Source organism: Lucilia cuprina, chromosome 4, assembly GCF_022045245.1.
Source record: "Lucilia cuprina isolate Lc7/37 chromosome 4, ASM2204524v1, whole genome shotgun sequence".
Taxonomy (NCBI): Eukaryota; Metazoa; Arthropoda; class Insecta; order Diptera; family Calliphoridae; genus Lucilia; species Lucilia cuprina.
The window spans coordinates 27,729,921-27,746,858 of record NC_060952.1 but is presented as its reverse complement, the minus strand read 5'-3'; the positions used below and the strand labels follow the sequence as shown (position 1 = coordinate 27,746,858).

General features: G+C 30.7%; 2 protein-coding genes across 2 annotated transcripts; one reads left to right on the top strand and one right to left on the bottom strand.

Annotated features, from left to right (window-relative positions):
* The first annotated feature begins 150 nt into the window (after positions 1-150).
* Positions 151-3,586, top strand: LOC111683564 (programmed cell death 6-interacting protein). Its single transcript, XM_023445648.2, has 6 exons — positions 151-511; positions 793-911; positions 980-1,261; positions 1,348-2,943; positions 3,200-3,391; positions 3,459-3,586. Exons 1-6 carry the CDS (start codon positions 300-302, stop codon positions 3,575-3,577), a joined length of 2,520 nt encoding a protein of 839 aa, XP_023301416.2. The 5' UTR covers positions 151-299; the 3' UTR covers positions 3,578-3,586.
* A 278-nt stretch (positions 3,587-3,864) lies between these two features.
* Positions 3,865-5,594, bottom strand: LOC111683569 (HSPB1-associated protein 1). The gene is made up of 3 exons (XM_023445653.2): positions 5,080-5,594; positions 4,377-4,743; positions 3,865-4,315 (listed from the first exon to the last, which is right to left on the bottom strand). The coding sequence occupies exons 1-3, from the start codon at positions 5,541-5,543 to the stop codon at positions 3,956-3,958; spliced, it is 1,191 nt and encodes a 396-aa protein (XP_023301421.2). The 5' UTR covers positions 5,544-5,594; the 3' UTR covers positions 3,865-3,955.
* Positions 5,595-16,938: the final 11,344 nt, after the last annotated feature.

Here is a 16,938-nt window from a genome sequence, read left to right as displayed (position 1 = left end):
AACAGTAATGACAACTTTACTTTTCCATTACCGGTTAATTAATATTAAAATCGTAAAAATAAAATCTGAAATACCGCTAAATTATCAACACTTCTAATTGTTTTTGTAGTGCAGTAAAAAAAATTGACATTCGTAAACATTTGCCGAAAAAGTCGTCATCATTGTAGATAAATTGAAAAAAGAACTGGATTTTCCTCCACATACAAACAAAAATAATAAGTAAAGTTTAAAATTAATAGACGGCTCAGCAAAAAGAAAAGTAATATATTGCGTAAAAAACGAAAATATCTTAAGAAATCATGTCTAAATTATTGGGTGTGCCACTGAAAAAGCCCTCCGAAGTTGATGTGGAAAAACCCCTAAACAATCTTATACAAAGTACATATAGTGGAGCTACCGCTGAGGCAAAGGAAACCTATAAGACAGCTGTGCAACAATTTGCTCGTCAACGAAATTCATCGATATGGAAATTTTTCGAAAAATACGAATCTTCATTGGAAATAGTATATGCGTAAGTAAAAGATTTTTTTCTAATTGGAATTTTTCTGACCAGGCTAAAGTAGAAATAAAAGAAAAATTGTGCCCATAACATTAAATGAGTCATACATTTAATAAGCCATAGGCATGACGTCGTTATAATAAATTCTCTGCAAAACAAAAACAATTGTTACGTTATTAATCATGGTACTATTAAAATAAAATAAAGAATTATCAGTTCCACTTAAATTTTTGTATTGTTTACTGTATTTACTATCTATGGTTTTATCTCTTTAACATTTATATTTACTTTAGCTACTATGATCAGATTTGTATGCTGGAAACAAAAATACCAGTTAATGAACTACAAATACCCTTCAAATGGAAGGATGCTTTTGATAAGGGTTCAATATTTGGTGGCAGAATAAGTTTGAGTAAGTTTTAATTGGCGGCTATTGTAGATAAGTACAAATGTAATTCTATTGATTTTTCGTTTAAATAGCCCATACTTCGTTGTTATATGAGAAAGTTTGTGTACTTTTCAATATTGCTGCTTTGCAAAGTCATGTTGCTGCTACCCAATCTATGGATAGCGATGAGGGACTTAAATTGGCCCTAAAGCTTTTGCAACAAAGTGCAGGCATTTTCCAGTATTTAAAGGGTGCAGTGCCAGCAGCTGTACCATCAGAGCCAACACCCGATCTAAATCAGGATACATTAACATGTTTGCAGGCTTTAATGATTTCTCAGGCCCAGGAAGTGTTCATAATGAAGGCAATTAAGGGTAAGTGCAAACAATCTGTTTTTTATTTCATTGTTGGTAACTTCAACTCTACATTTCACTTTCATTTCATTTTCCATTAATTTCAGACAATATGAAAGAAAATATCATTGCAAAACTATGCTGTCAATGTGAAGAATTCTATGCTGATGTTTTGAGAGCCATGCAAAAGGAATCTGTACGTTCGTTGTGGGAAAAAGAATGGATTCCCACCATAGCAGGCAAACAAGCTGGTTTTCATGCCTTGACACAACTCTATCAGAGTTTAGCTTGTCGTGCAGCTAAGAAGATTGGCGAGGAAATTGCACGCCTACGAAATGCTGTAGATCTGTTCAAAGCAGCTCAAACTAGATCCGGAAATCCTTCATATTTGGAGGAATACTTCAATAAGGCTAAACGTAATTTGGCCGAATCAACAAAGGACAATGATTTAATTTATAATGAAATGATACCAGATATTAATACTGTAGCTTCACCGGGCAAGGCCCAGCTAGCAAAGCCACTACCTTTAGCCACACCAATGGCTAAAGATTTCGATGATATATTCAAGGAATTGGTACCAGTCGAATTGCATCGTGCCTTGCAGGCTTCCGACATGCGCAAGAATGAAATCATCAATACGGAAATAATGAAATTACGAGAAGCTACACAAACTTTAAATGGTGTATTGGCTAGCCTTAATTTGCCAGCTGCAGTTGAGACCACCGATGGCGGTTCTGGTCTGCCTCCTTCATTAATCGAAAAAGCCAATGAAGTTCGCCAGAAAGGTGGCGTTGAAAGTATTCAGACCCATTTAAAGGAATTGCCCGAGTTGTTGAATCGTAATCGTGAAATTTTGGATGAAACTGAAAGATTGTTAGATGAAGAACGTGATTCCGACAATCAATTACGTTCACAATTCAAAGAGAAATGGACACGTATCTCGTCTGATAAACTCACCGAAATGTTTCGTACCAATGCCAAGAAATATCGCGAAGTTATTAATAATGCTGTAGCTGCTGATAAGATTGTACGTGAGAAATTCGAGAAGAATCAAAAAGGTATTGAACTTTTATCCATGCCTATCGAACAATTACAACAATCCATGCCAGCTGCCGGTGGAAGCGTAGACCCCAACTGCGCCAGTGTACAAAAATTAAAACATTTAATGGAAGCTGTTGAAACCATTAAGGCCGAACGTGATGCCATTGAATCTGAATTGAAATCAGCTACGTTCAATATGAAAGATGAATTCTTGGAAGCTTTACGTAAAGATGGTGCTATTGATGAACCGGCTCTATCGCTTAAGCGTATCGGTGAAACCCTAAATCCATTACAGGGACAAGTTAAAGAAAGTGTTGAGCGTCAACAGTCTTTGGTCACTGACATACAGGTAGCTCATAGTGAATTTGTTGCAGAAACTGGCTCAAGTGGCAATTCTCGCGATACTTTGTGCCAAGAATTGGCCACTGCTTACGATAGTTTCATCGAGTTATTGGGAAATCTCAAAGAGGGCACCAAATTCTATAATGATTTGACCGAATTACTGGTTGTGTTCCAAAATAAAATATCTGATTTCTGTTTTGCACGCAAAACCGAAAAAGAGGAATTACTCAAAGATTTGACAACCGAATCTAGTCGCCAGGCACCAGGACCTACACCATCGTTGCCATCACATTATTCCTCAACATCGGGTAGTGGAAGTGGTAAGTAAATTTGTGAATTATTTGAAAACCCCTTATTTGATGAAGTTTTTGTGAAAAGATAACATTTACTTTGGTAAATGTAATATGGTTGACTCGATGCAATGTACTATTGTGATTGGTGCTTTCTTCGTCATTTTAAAGATGTGTACACATAAATCGTACTCTTCTTGTCAATATAGAAATATTATTATTATTTGTTTTCTGTCCATTCAACAACAAATTTTTATTTATATTCTATTTTACATTCTTGATTTAGATACTCTTTCGGCAGCAACATCAGCTCCAGCTGTACCAACTGCTGCCGCCACCGGTAACATACCCTATCCACAAGCTGTTCAAGGTATGCCTATGCCATATGGTGCTGGACCCAATGTTCCATATCCATCATATGTACCACCACCAATGCCACAAAGTTTCAATCCTTATGCTACATTACCATATCCAGGAAGTAAGTGCTAATCAACCAAACCTTAATTGAACATAAATTAAATAAATTTTAAATATTATCTCTTTAGATGCCTATCAGTATGCTGGTTTTCCACAAGGACCTCCACCTGGACATTATGGCACTTATCCTGGCAGCTTTGCTAATCAACAGGGAGGTTATCCAAATCAAAAACCACCAGGCTGGTAGACAAACGAATAAAAAAGGCATTTTTAAAACATTAAAATATGAAACTTTAATATTTTATTATTTTATTTAAGTTCTATGTTTTATTTTCTTTTGCTTTAATTCAATTAATGAATTTTTAGATTATTACAACGTTTAGAACAAAATGAAATTTGAAAAATTATACACATATTGATTTTTTATTAATGTAATCATGATTTTATGGTAATTTTATTTATTATTATTATTTTGTTTTATTATTGGTTTAAAATTATGCAATTGTTTTTAAAACAAGTAAAAAACACATTTCTAACATATTTTAAAGATTTGCTGCAAGTATTGTGAATTTTTTTAAAGTTAAACATAAATATACGAATAAATTAGAAAAATAGTTAAAATTGTTTATTGCTTATAGCGTTGGAAAAATTCTTCTTTAATTGCTTTTACTATTTGCGGACTACATATGCTATTAATTAAAATTTCTTCTACATAATCTAAAGTATTTTCATTACTATTACTCTCAGCATGAGTAGCATAACGTAATGCATTTGTTTTTAATAACTTTTCAAATTCTATTGCTGGTAATGATGGAACTTTTTTAATATTTGTAAAGTTTTGTAATAGTTCTTCCACTTGATCTTCTTTTAAATAATGATAATCATACATGGTTTCTTCCTTTTTGTTATTTACATTTTCCACTGATTTCTTTAAGAGATATTTTAAAATTTCAAATAATTCTTCTTTTGTGTTAAAGGCTAAAAGCTGGAAAAGAAATTACAATAAATTAATAGTTATATAAAACACAATTTGAACCCAAACTAACCTGATTTGGATTCATAACATATTTCTTGGTTTCATTTGCACAATCTTTTATAATGTTTTCAATTAAATATTTTACAATACATTCCTCAATTTGTTGTTGTAAATCACATTCCAAGGGAATCCAAGCATTAACACTTAGCGATATATCTAAAGCTTCTACATAATGCCACCAATGTTTTGGTACAATTAAAACATCATTAGGTTCTAGTATAACATGGTGAGGTAGATTTTTATATTTTTCCACGTACTCCTTTACATTTAGAAGCGGGGGACAATAAAATTTTTCTTTACAATAGATGCTAGACTCTTCATAAGGTATTCGAGTGGTAGTAAGCAGTGTATTGGGTGGGAATAATAGCCAGGATTTTCTAAAATCAAAAAGGAAAGTATAGTTTATAACAGTCTTGGAAAACCCAGTACTTTTACGTAATAGTAAGTACTTTTACTGCATAAGTATATTGCAAGTTGATTAAAGGCTAAATCCATTGACAAATCAAAATACTAATCATTTGAATACTAAATAAACAAGCTAATAGTATAATTCGTCATCTAGTCAATAGACTAGCCTTTAATCTAATCTGCTTGTAATTGTAAAATAGTAACTTTAAAAGAAGTCTTAAAAGTTAAAACTATTTCATGCTAAGTCTTTCACCCAATGCTTGGATGCATTACATGATCCACACACCTTAAAAGCTAATTGTTACCTTCCAAAAACTTGTACAACTATATTACAGCCATAACTATCATAATGACAAGGAGTATTGGCACCTTTTGAACTTAACCACAAAGTGCTATCATCAGCCGCCTGTGGAAATCCAAAGGCGGAAAAATCTATACCATTTGTACATTTAGCTGGTAATTCATGTCGACGTTTATAATTCAAACCAGACCAATAATCACAATCTTTACTATGTTCCTTTAAAAATTGTCCGGCAGTCATTTGTATTGTTTGTCGTTTACGTTCCCATTGCGGTTCTTCAGCAACATTTTTTGCTATACGCTCAAAATTTGCTACATTAGAATTTAGTGCATCAAATGTTTTACACCACTCGTCTAGACCAACTTGGAAACAAGACCAATTAAGAGAAAATTGTTTCAAGACAATCGGTTGTCTGGTATTTAAAATAATTTCCCTTAAATTTAATGGTTTTATATCGTTCTGGTTCATTTTAATGATAAGATTTCTTGTTGAATGAAATGAAATAGAATTTGTAGCAAAACAAATTGCAAAAACGTAAACAAAAAACAGCTGTTTGGTGTGGAAAAAAAACTCTACAAACAAATAAATGCTCTCAAAATATAGGAAATTTAATGTTAAGATGGCAGTTTACCGTTAGCTTTTCTAAAATTCTTGCAAAAATTTTTCGCGTCCGCAGTTTTTTCCTTAAAATAGTGTTTAAAAGTAAATATAAAATGTGAAAATAGTGAAAAGTGTTAGTGGAAACGTTTTGTTGCATGAAGAAAATGAAGGTTTTGTTAAAAGTAAATGGTTTATTGAAAAAGTCAAAGTGTTTGCAAAAATACTGCAGCGGCATGCTGGCATTTGGTAATGTTTTGCAAAGTATGTTTGTTTGATGTTTACGCTTAAAGAAATGTTTTATATTCATTGCTTTTCAGTTTTACAATAAAAAATGAATATAAAATCGGGTTAAAAATATCTAAAATGTAATTTTTATTAAGTGTTAAATATTTTTATAAAGTGCATACATATACAAGGACAAACTCCATTTTCGAATGTGCAGGTGTGTGTGACCACCTGTAAACTAACAGAGTAGTGCAAAATAAAATAAAAATGTCTCCAAAAAAACAGAGATGTATTCAGCACAAAAACTGTAATGTTATACAAGACATTAATAAATTTCTCGTCGTTACATTTTAAGTGATTTGAATTTAAATTCAAAATATAATCAAAAAATATATTAAATGTATAATGACTTTGCACAAAATTAATAAACACTTTTAACATTATTTACATGAATTTTATTATTTTACAAAAAAACTTATGATGGACACAACTCACTAACAATAATTGCTGTTGAATAATAAAAGGAAATTAGTAATCTTATAATCAGATATGTAAGTATGAATTAATTTTATAAAATACAACTTGTTAATTACTTATAATTATGTTTAATTTTAAAAATGTCCTTGGAATTTGATATTATTAAGATTATAGAAAGAAAACAATACTTTTCAAAAGCATTTATTTAAGCTGTTATTAATGTTATTTATGAAAATCCCAATATTTGGAGTTTACATCTATCAAATAGTGTTTATCGTTGATATAATAACAACAAATTTAGTCAAAAGTTTTGTGAAAAAAGAAAAATTATACCTATTAATACCCCACACCACATTAGTGGGGAGGGTATATTGGGTTTATGCTGATGTTTTTTTACATTCAAAAATATACGTCCTTTACCCACCTTAATGTATACCAATCGTCTTAGAATCGTTTTCTGAGTCGATTAAGCTATGTCCGTCTGTCCGTCTGGCTGGCTGTTCATGTAAACCTTGGCACACTCTCTTTTTTTGGCCCAAGGATGAAAATGAATAAAATCGGTCTATTATTTCGCATAGACCCCATACAACCATACCACCCGAATAGGGCCTTTGGGCTTATAATTAAGTTAAATGTCCTATTACGCCAATAAAAATCAGAAACACTTAGTTTAATAGAACTTCAGAAAATGACCTAAAATACAGATATAAATATTAATACAACTTTTAAATTCTTCATGAATAACTTGAAGTAGACGTGAATTCCTCTACCAACATTTATAAGGATAGGCCCATATTTTTCCCTACTCCCCTTTGAGTCTTCTTGTTAAAAATTTATTTGTTTTTGCCAAAAATATGTAAAAATATTCAGGAATGATTAAAAAAAAACAAATCAAATGCTTTCTCTTTTTATATTATTCCCATTCTTAACATACTGACTGGTGTAGGGTATCACATGGTCGGCATTGCCAGACTATACATTCATACTTGTTTTATAATAAATATTGATAAATTTTAAAAGATTTTTACAAAATGGAAAAATTGTACCAAGAATTTATTACCAATTTCGTTGTTTTTCATTGTCATTGTCTGTTTTTTTTAAATTAAATTAACATACTGTAACCTAATTACTTGTTTTATCTCATTATTCATTTACAAAATCACATTTTAACCTTCAGTTGCTACTATAAGAAAACATCTAAAACTTCATAAATTTTTTTATTTAAACAAATTAAGACAATTTTTTGCCACTTACATTTCACTTACATTTATGTATTTACATATAGACAAATAAAATAAAAAAAGAAGAAAATATAAACAAATATATGTCTTATTTCGATGACCTCTTGTAGAATTTAACATTTATACATTATGGACAGAATGCAGTAAATAACTTTGATTGTTTATCTAGAAAATACTCTGCACACAATACGCTTCAAAGTAATGTGCGCATGAGTACCACACCTTTAGAATATTTACAATTCTTTTATGCATTTACTATGTATATTATTTGCACAAAGATGACTCTGTGCATAACACAAAGGTAAATATGTACATAAAACTAAATAAATAACATTAAAATGTTTTACTAAGAATAAGAAAAAAACGAGTAATATTGGTGCTTTCGGCTATGTTGAATCTTAAATTTGCTACAGGATAATATAATATATTTTAATAATTTTTTTTGAAATGGGTTTTGTAAAAGTTTTGGGATTTTTTCGCAAAAAAATTTTTTTTCAAACATTTTTTAAAACATTACAATTCTTAGAGACTTTATTTCAACATAAGTTAATGTATATTCGGATAAAACTAAAAATTACGAATCAAAAAAAACTATAGAAATTACAAACAAAATGACATGTCTATATTTACCATTTTCACTGTGATGAAGGGTACCGAAACAATATTACAAATTCAAGAACTTCTTATGTTAAGCGTCAGCCGTTTGGAGTAAAGTAAATGCATTTTTTATTTATATTCATTCATTCGATCGTACTATTACATAGTAAATGTACAAATGTAAATGTTCAGTCAGATATATAAATAAATAAATTTTTTGAGACCCGAATTAAATTTTCAATATATTCTATTCAAAATTATTATTCTTACACCAATCGATTTAGAAATGTTACACTGATCTTATGACATCTTATTATCTATCCAATTAACCAATTACAGAGCGGGCTTAATTTGTCCAACCAAAAATAAATCGGGATAATTGCAATTATCGAAATGATGCCAAAACAAAACTTTCGTAACATAACATTGGTACTACACTCAACTTAAAGTATAACAATTAGCTCAGAATTATCTTCTGAGTCGATTAAAATATGTGCATCCGTCTGTGTGTCCATGTAAAGCTTGTGCGAACACTACAGGTCGCTACAGGTCGCATATTGTCTTGTCTATAGTCTAGTCTATAGTCTAGTCTATAGTCTAGTCTATAGTCTAGTCTATAGTCTAGTCTATAGTCTAGTCTATAGTCTAGTCTATAGTCTAGTCTATAGTCTAGTCTATAGTCTAGTCTATAGTCTAGTCTATAGTCTAGTCTATAGTCTAGTCTATAGTCTAGTCTATAGTCTAGTCTATAGTCTAGTCTATAGTCTAGTCTATAGTCTAGTCTATAGTCTAGTCTATAGTCTAGTCTATAGTCTAGTCTATAGTCTAGTCTATAGTCTAGTCTATAGTCTAGTCTATAGTCTAGTCTATAGTCTAGTCTATAGTCTAGTCAATAGTCTAGTCTATAGTCTAGTCTATAGTCTAGTCTATAGTCTAGTCTATAGTCTAGTCTATAGTCTAGTCTATAGTCTAGTCTATAGTCTAGTCAATAGTCTAGTCTATAGTCTAGTCAATAGTCTAGTCTATAGTCTAGTCTATAGTCTAGTCTATAGTCTAGTCTATAGTCTAGTCTATAGTCTAGTCTATAGTCTAGTCTATAGTCTAGTCTATAGTCTAGTCTATAGTCTAGTCTATAGTCTAGTCTATAGTCTAGTCTATAGTCTAGTCTATAGTCTAGTCTATAGTCTAGTCTATAGTCTAGTCTATAGTCTAGTCTATAGTCTAGTCTATAGTCTAGTCTATAGTCTAGTCTATAGTCTAGTCTATAGTCTAGTCTATAGTCTAGTCTATAGTCTAGTCTATAGTCTAGTCTATAGTCTAGTCTATAGTCTAGTCTATAGTCTAGTCTATAGTCTAGTCTATAGTCTAGTCTATAGTCTAGTCTATAGTCTAGTCTATAGTCTAGTCTATAGTCTAGTCTATAGTCTAGTCTATAGTCTAGTCTATAGTCTAGTCTATAGTCTAGTCTATAGTCTAGTCTATAGTCTAGTCTATAGTCTAGTCTACAGTCTAGTCTATAGTCTAGTCTATAGTCTAGTCTATAGTCTAGTCTATAGTCTAGTCTATAGTCTAGTCTATAGTCTAGTCTTAGTCTAGTCTATAGTCTAGTCTATAGTCTAGTCTATAGTCTAGTCTATAGTCTAGTCTATAGTCTAGTCTATAGTCTAGTCTATAGTCTAGTCTATAGTCTAGTCTATAGTCTAGTCTATAGTCTAGTCTATAGTCTAGTCTATAGTCTAGTCTATAGTCTAGTCTAGTCTAGTCTAGTCTATAGTATAGTTTATAGTCTAGTCTATAGTCTAGTATATAGTCTAGTATATAGTCTAGTCTATAGTCTAGTCTATAGTCTAAGTCTAGTCTATAGTCTAGTCTATAGTCTAGTCTATAGTCAAGTCTATAGTCTAGTCTATAGTCTAGTCTATAGTCTAGTCTATAGTCTAGTCTATAGTCTATCCTATGTTCTAGTGTATAGTCTAGTCTATAGTCTAGTCTATAGTCTAGTCTTTAGTCTAGTCTATAGTCAGGTCTTTAGTCTAGTCTATAGTCAGGTCTATAGTCTTGTCTATAGTCTAAAACAAAACTTTCGTAACAAAACATTAGTCCTACACTCAACTTAAAGTATAACAATCAGCTCAGAATTATCTCGATTTAGCTATGTAATCCGTCTGTGTATCCATGTAAAGCTGGTGCGAACGCTACAGGTCGCATATAGTCTAGTCTATAGTCTAGTCTATAGTCTAGTCTATAGTCTTGTCTGTAGTCTAGTCTATAGTCTAATCTAGTCTAGTATATAATCTAGCCTGTATTCTAGTTTAAAGCCTAGTCTTTTGACTATTTTTTATTCCAGTCTACAGTTCATTTAGCACTTTAAATGCTAAAACAAAAATAATTGTGAAAAACAATAACCTTGTAGCATTTCTTTAAATGTATATTGTTTAATACGTTAAACAATGTTTTTAAACTATTAAATCCTTTAAATAACTGAATCTTAATCCATATTTATACGCATATACTAACTCCTTATGGTAATTATGGTTAAAAAGTGATCAATTTGCCTCCATGATTATGCAAGTCAAATAAATTACAAGTGACTTCCATTTAAATGTAAACGCGTTGTAAAAGCCAACAAGAAAATGAACAACAATATCTGCACAACATAAGTACTCCTCGTACTAAAAGGCAAATGAAAAACCCTTTAAGCATCGTCTGACATTGCAAGTTTTTTTGTCTTAAGCTGAAGAAATTCAAGGCATTTGGTTGCTGCAAACATATTTTTTGTTCATTGCAAAAGGCACATGCAAGTACACGATTATTTTCCTACAAAGTTTTACGACTAAACATTTGGCCTGGAATAGTTTTGTGTTCTTGCGGACACATTAGTTTACTGATTTACTTTTTCTCATTCTTGCGCAGAAATATTATTCCATTATGTATCGATTACATTTAAATTATACATAATACTATGTTAATGTTATTGATAACTGCGGCATTTCTTAAAATTATTCTACTTCTACTGGTTAAATTGATTTTAGTTGTATGTCTTTTTATGGTTGTATATTATTATTAAAACATTTATGGCAATTTAGCACTTATATAGGTCAACTATACCTATTCATTATAGTTAAATTAATGGATTGCACAAAAATTTTTACAATTACTTTATAACAGGGTTATTTAAAAGGAGTTGTGCATATTTATGAAATTTCTCGGAAGGGCATGAAATAATTATTTTTGAAAACTAGTGAAACTTTTTTAGCAAATATAACAAATGTTATTTCCGGAATACTATCACTTCCATGATACCTGGATCTAATTTCGAGCAATGCCTGACAGTGGCAAAGAAAGCGCTCTAGAGTTTCTCAGTCCTCTCCACATGCTTTACATTCGTTTGAATCATCACGTCCAATTTTGCATTACGAGATGTGCTCCTAATCCTGTGTGCCCCCGCAGAATAGGTACCATCATACTAACATCAAACTAGTTAATTTTGAGGAAACTTTTCGTCTTCCTCTCATCAGATTCTGCCTACCGATTCTTAATTCCAAGAGACCTTATGGGATTCTCTAATCCATAGTTTTAATTCAGCTTTAGTTTCGTTCATTAGGTTAACGACCTCGAGCTCCCTTCCCTTTAAAGCAATTACATTCGCTTTTTCGCTGCCGACTACTCCTCAGTGGTCTATCACCCATATGACAGGAATCTTACCTTCTAGAGAATATTCAGTTAAACCTTTTTTACAACCCAATAGGTCTTAGATTCAATTCTATCGCCTGATCCGATAGGTTAGTGGTTAGTGTTCTAGTCTAGTAGACCGGAGGTGGAGGTTTCGATTCCCACCTGTGGCACTAATTAAGGAGCGCTCAACAGGCCCGATAGAAGCCAAGGTGTATTTATTCGGAATTGATGTATATATGTACATCTTCCTTTCAAACTAACTAACTAACACCTGATATCGTCCTAATTGCTTTCTGGCTGTCGGTAAATATATTAATCTCTGTGTGCGCCATATCTATTCTAATCCAATTCATACATTCCGTTATTGCTTTGACTTCTGGCTGGAAGCTTGTGTTATGATAGGGTAAACGGTGTATACTTCTGTTTCTGGGTCTTCAAAATAGAACCCCAGACCTTTAATCCCCAATTTAAAGCCATCCGAGTAGCAATGGATTCCTGCTGGCTTCAAAGTTTCCGACATATTTATTTCTAGTCTGGTATGCGATTAGGCACGTCCGATAATCATGTATTACCTTCCAATGTGTACAGTATACATTGATGACGTGTTTTATAACCTCTTTCAGCCAGCTCGCCTAAAGATATGAGAAGTTCAGCTGTAAGCCCCGCCTTATATCTTAAATATGTTTCAATGAGTGGAATATTTAACAACTTTTGCAGAGCCTTGGTTGGAAACTTAGATAAGTCTATAGTAGATTCCAATAAGTCCTACTTCCAAAAATCAATTAAATAATTCATTACCCAATAACCATAACGGGATAAAATTCAACAAGAGTTATTAGGCAAAACTTTTTCTGGATATGCTCCCACTTTCAAAAATTACGCATACGATTCATTACTTAACAACGATGTCAGAATAAAACAATTTCATGAAAATTTTAAGGATATCATATTATGTAGAGCTTGAAAGCATTAAATTATTTATAAATTTTAAATAAAAATACGTTGTGTTAAATAAATGACCCGATCATTCAGGTTGAAAATAAATTTTAAAACTTTATAAATAAATTTAAAAGCAAATACCGTTGGGGGAAATGTGAGAATTTATATCCTCACTCACCGAAACGTATGTTCATATATATGTATGTATGAATATATATAAGTTTCTATTTTTGTTAAACAAACAAATCACTGGTAAAGACTGTTATCTGATCTTTGGGAATCAAAGCTGAAAACTTGCAAAAATCTTTCTAATATTTACAAAGAAAAATTACAGTTCTAGCATAAATAATGTACAACCAAAGATATTGCTTCTTCAAGTGTGTATTTTGTTGGCTAGTCTGTAGTTGTCATTACATGGCGAACTAATTTCCTTTTAATTGTGGCGAAGATACGCATCAAACCATGATGATAAACAGTTAAAAATGTTAGCAACAAAAAAAAAACCAACTGAAATAGTACATAAATGAAAATACTTACATAGTTAAAAATAAAAAGATAGTTACTCACATGACCATAGAAGAAAAAAAACGAACGTGCACAGCTTCTGTAGAGATTGTACAAAAAAAAAGAAAATCGATCTTAACATCTTCTTAAGAAACCAAATCTTAGAAGATGCGAAAGCAGAAGATGAACATGTTACACATCAAAACGAAAGAAAGACAGACAGACACAGTTAAATATACTAAAACACGTTAGCATGATTTCCGGTTGTCATATCACAATTATTATCTGTGACAGAATAGAAATGGAAGAGAGAATAGTAGTAGTAGCACTAGAGTGCCAGTAAGACTACTACTATTTATGAAAACAATTCCATGAGGTATCAATGTCTTCTCAACCCAAACTGTAGAAATAAACCAGTTAAACTAATTAAGAAATCACACTTAGAGTTAGCAGTTAAAAAGGCTTTAATAAACAAACATGAATCAAATTTAGATTAAAATGCATTTTCAAAATACATTTACATTTATCCTATACTTTCCTAGGAGCAGGTACTACACTTACTATTTCTACTAATTTCAACAATGTTGTCTTGATAGATACACTCGTATTCATTTATGTGAATTTATAGATAAGTAGTTATAGAAAAGGGTTTTAGTTAGCTTGATTAATTGCATTGCGAAATGTTTAAAAGGCTTCCATAATTATTTATCACTTGGCGCCATCTCAATTCCGAACATTCTCACAGCAAGAGAACGAAGAACGCCTGTGCCGCTAGATGCATGTTTTTGTTTGACAAATTAAAGTTGAAATTATAAATTAAATAATCAAAATACCTGTGTTGAATTCTTAAAATTATTTCAATTCTATGTTATTTGATATTTCTTATTTCTTCTGCTGTAACCTGTACAAAAATACAATTTATTTTTTCATTTAATCATTTGTTACTCACGCAAACGTAGAATGTGTGAAAAAACTTGTAAGTTGGAAAGTTTTGAAATAATACTAAAGTGTGTGCGCGAAGGAAATTTTAAACATTTTTCTCAGCAAGGGTCTGTACTAGAATTGAACAAGAACTGTACTAGAACTGAACTAGAACTGAACTAGAACTGAACTAGAACTGAACTAGAACTGAACTAGAACTGAACTAGAACTGAACTAGAACTGAACTAGAACTGAACTAGAACTGAACTAGAACTGAACTAGAACTGAACTAGAACTGAACTAGAACTGAACTAGAACTGAACTAGAACTGAACTAGAACTGAACTAGAACTGAACTAGAACTGAACTAGAAATGAACTAGAACTGAACTAAAACGGAAATAGAACTGAACTAGAACAGAAAATATCAGATGTTAACATAACATTGTGTACATTCTTTATTTACAAACATAAATAAAATTATTTCAGTAACTATTTTGCGCATGCCTACTTAATGTTCGTTAGTTAGTTAGTTGAAGCTAATTTTTTAGATTCGAACTACAGTTAAATAATTGGTACACTAATTTTATGGTACTGTTTGCAATATTTATAAAGAATTTGAAAAACATACGGCAGACCTTATGTAAGGATTTTTTGGAATGACATCATAAATATATAAATATTTGTTAATAAAATTTAATAATTGAACTTTTAGCATATATGTATATGTTTTATTTATAAATGTATTTAGGGTATTATTTGGTCGACTGGGACTAAATTAAATTTTATAACTTGCAATTTCATGAAATGATATACATGGCAGTTTGAAATAAATTATGATGACAATGAATTTAGACGATGCGAAAATACTAAGTAAATAAACAAAAGAATAATAAATAACAGACTTTAGAAAGAATTATTTCTATTTCTATTTTATTAATAATATTTTTAAAATATAAGATTTCGATTTAGCAATTTATTTTTGTATTGGTGTATTTTTAGGGTTAGGTGTAGTTGGTAAAATCATTAATCAATTTATTGCTTTTCTAATATCCATTTTAACAAAGCGTTTCATTCTAGACCATAGTTTATTTTAGAACAAATTAAGTTTTAATTTTTTGTACAGTTCGTTAAAATATTTGCTTTTTTAAGAATTACAAAAAAAAATATTTGTCATAATCATTTTGCCAGGTTATTTCAGACAGTTATTATGAAATAAATGTTTGCCCTAAAGAAAATTAGAAAACGCGAAAACATTACACTTTTAAAAATGATATAAAGATGTTTTGGAAATTGAAAATATGAAACGTTTCCAGCAAAAACTTGGGAATTGCTTGTACTTACATAACCACTTACTTTTAAACGACTACTACATAATGTTTGCTTACTTTGCAGTACTGTTGTAATTCGCGTCAAATGGTTCTACTTACACTTATAATCCTAATTGGTCTAATTACACTTTTTTAAAACCAATTTGTCATAGTAGGACTAAGAACCCATTTCATGCCTATAGTTCCCCTACATGTTGCCCAACACCGATGTGTCTTGTTGATCCTATCCTCAATGTAATGTGTCGTAAATAATTTATGGATTAATAATGGAATTCGACTTGAATATGTTTTGTATAAATACTAATAAATAATTGAATATTTTACGGATCGGCTCATAAATAGTCATAGCTCCCACAAAGCTTTTGAATAATTGTTACAATCGTGAAAGTTGTTGTCACTCTTTTAAATCTAGACATTTAAGCCGAAGACATTACTAAATAATTCTTTTTAATATCTGCTTTAAAGATTTTAGATAATTCATTCTAGAAATACATGTCTAAATATGTTGGAAGTTAGTAACAGCTTTAATAAAATTAAAATTTCTCTACCATTTAATTTCATGTTGAAATAAATTATTAAGCATAGTTGCTAGAAATTAATTCATATATTTTTAAAGTTAATCTGGTAAAATTTTTATAGTACAAATGAAATTTGTTATTATTTGCGATTGTGAAATAATTTTTAGTTTAAATTTCTTATTTAATGGAAGTAGAAAAAAACAATAATTTTGTTTTTGCTAAAGATTTAAATAGTTTCAAATGTTGTATCTGTTAAGAATGGGGAATCATAATTACGTGTATTATGTACAATAATTCGTTTATGATTTCTATCTATTAATCAAATATCTTTTTTTAATATATATAGGTATATAAATTCTAAAATTGGCACCTCTTCAAGAAGTTGTCTATCTAACTATTTATCGCTACTCTTATTAGTAATATTAAGTAAGTACTTTTTAAGTTTTCTAAATATGAAAACGTTAATATAGTATTTTCACACTACATGCATACATGTTGTGTTATTTCCAGAGAATTTCATTAATGAGCACTCCTTAAATTCTGCCCGTATATAAATTAAACATAAATAGTATTATTCTCATACCAGGTTTAATGCGAAGCAACACTTCATTTTCAAAAGTCATTAAAGTTTAAGAACATAAGAATGTAAATCATGGCCCAAAACTTACACCAAACAGGCAATTATACATATACATATATATGGAGGTCAATGAACGAAAGTAAAAACATTAAATACAAAGAAAAAATTCATAAATAAATTAAAATTATTGTTTATATTTTGTCTGTGTGTTTGGCAAACTACTTTAAAATTGCGAGTATATCATTTTGTCAGCATGA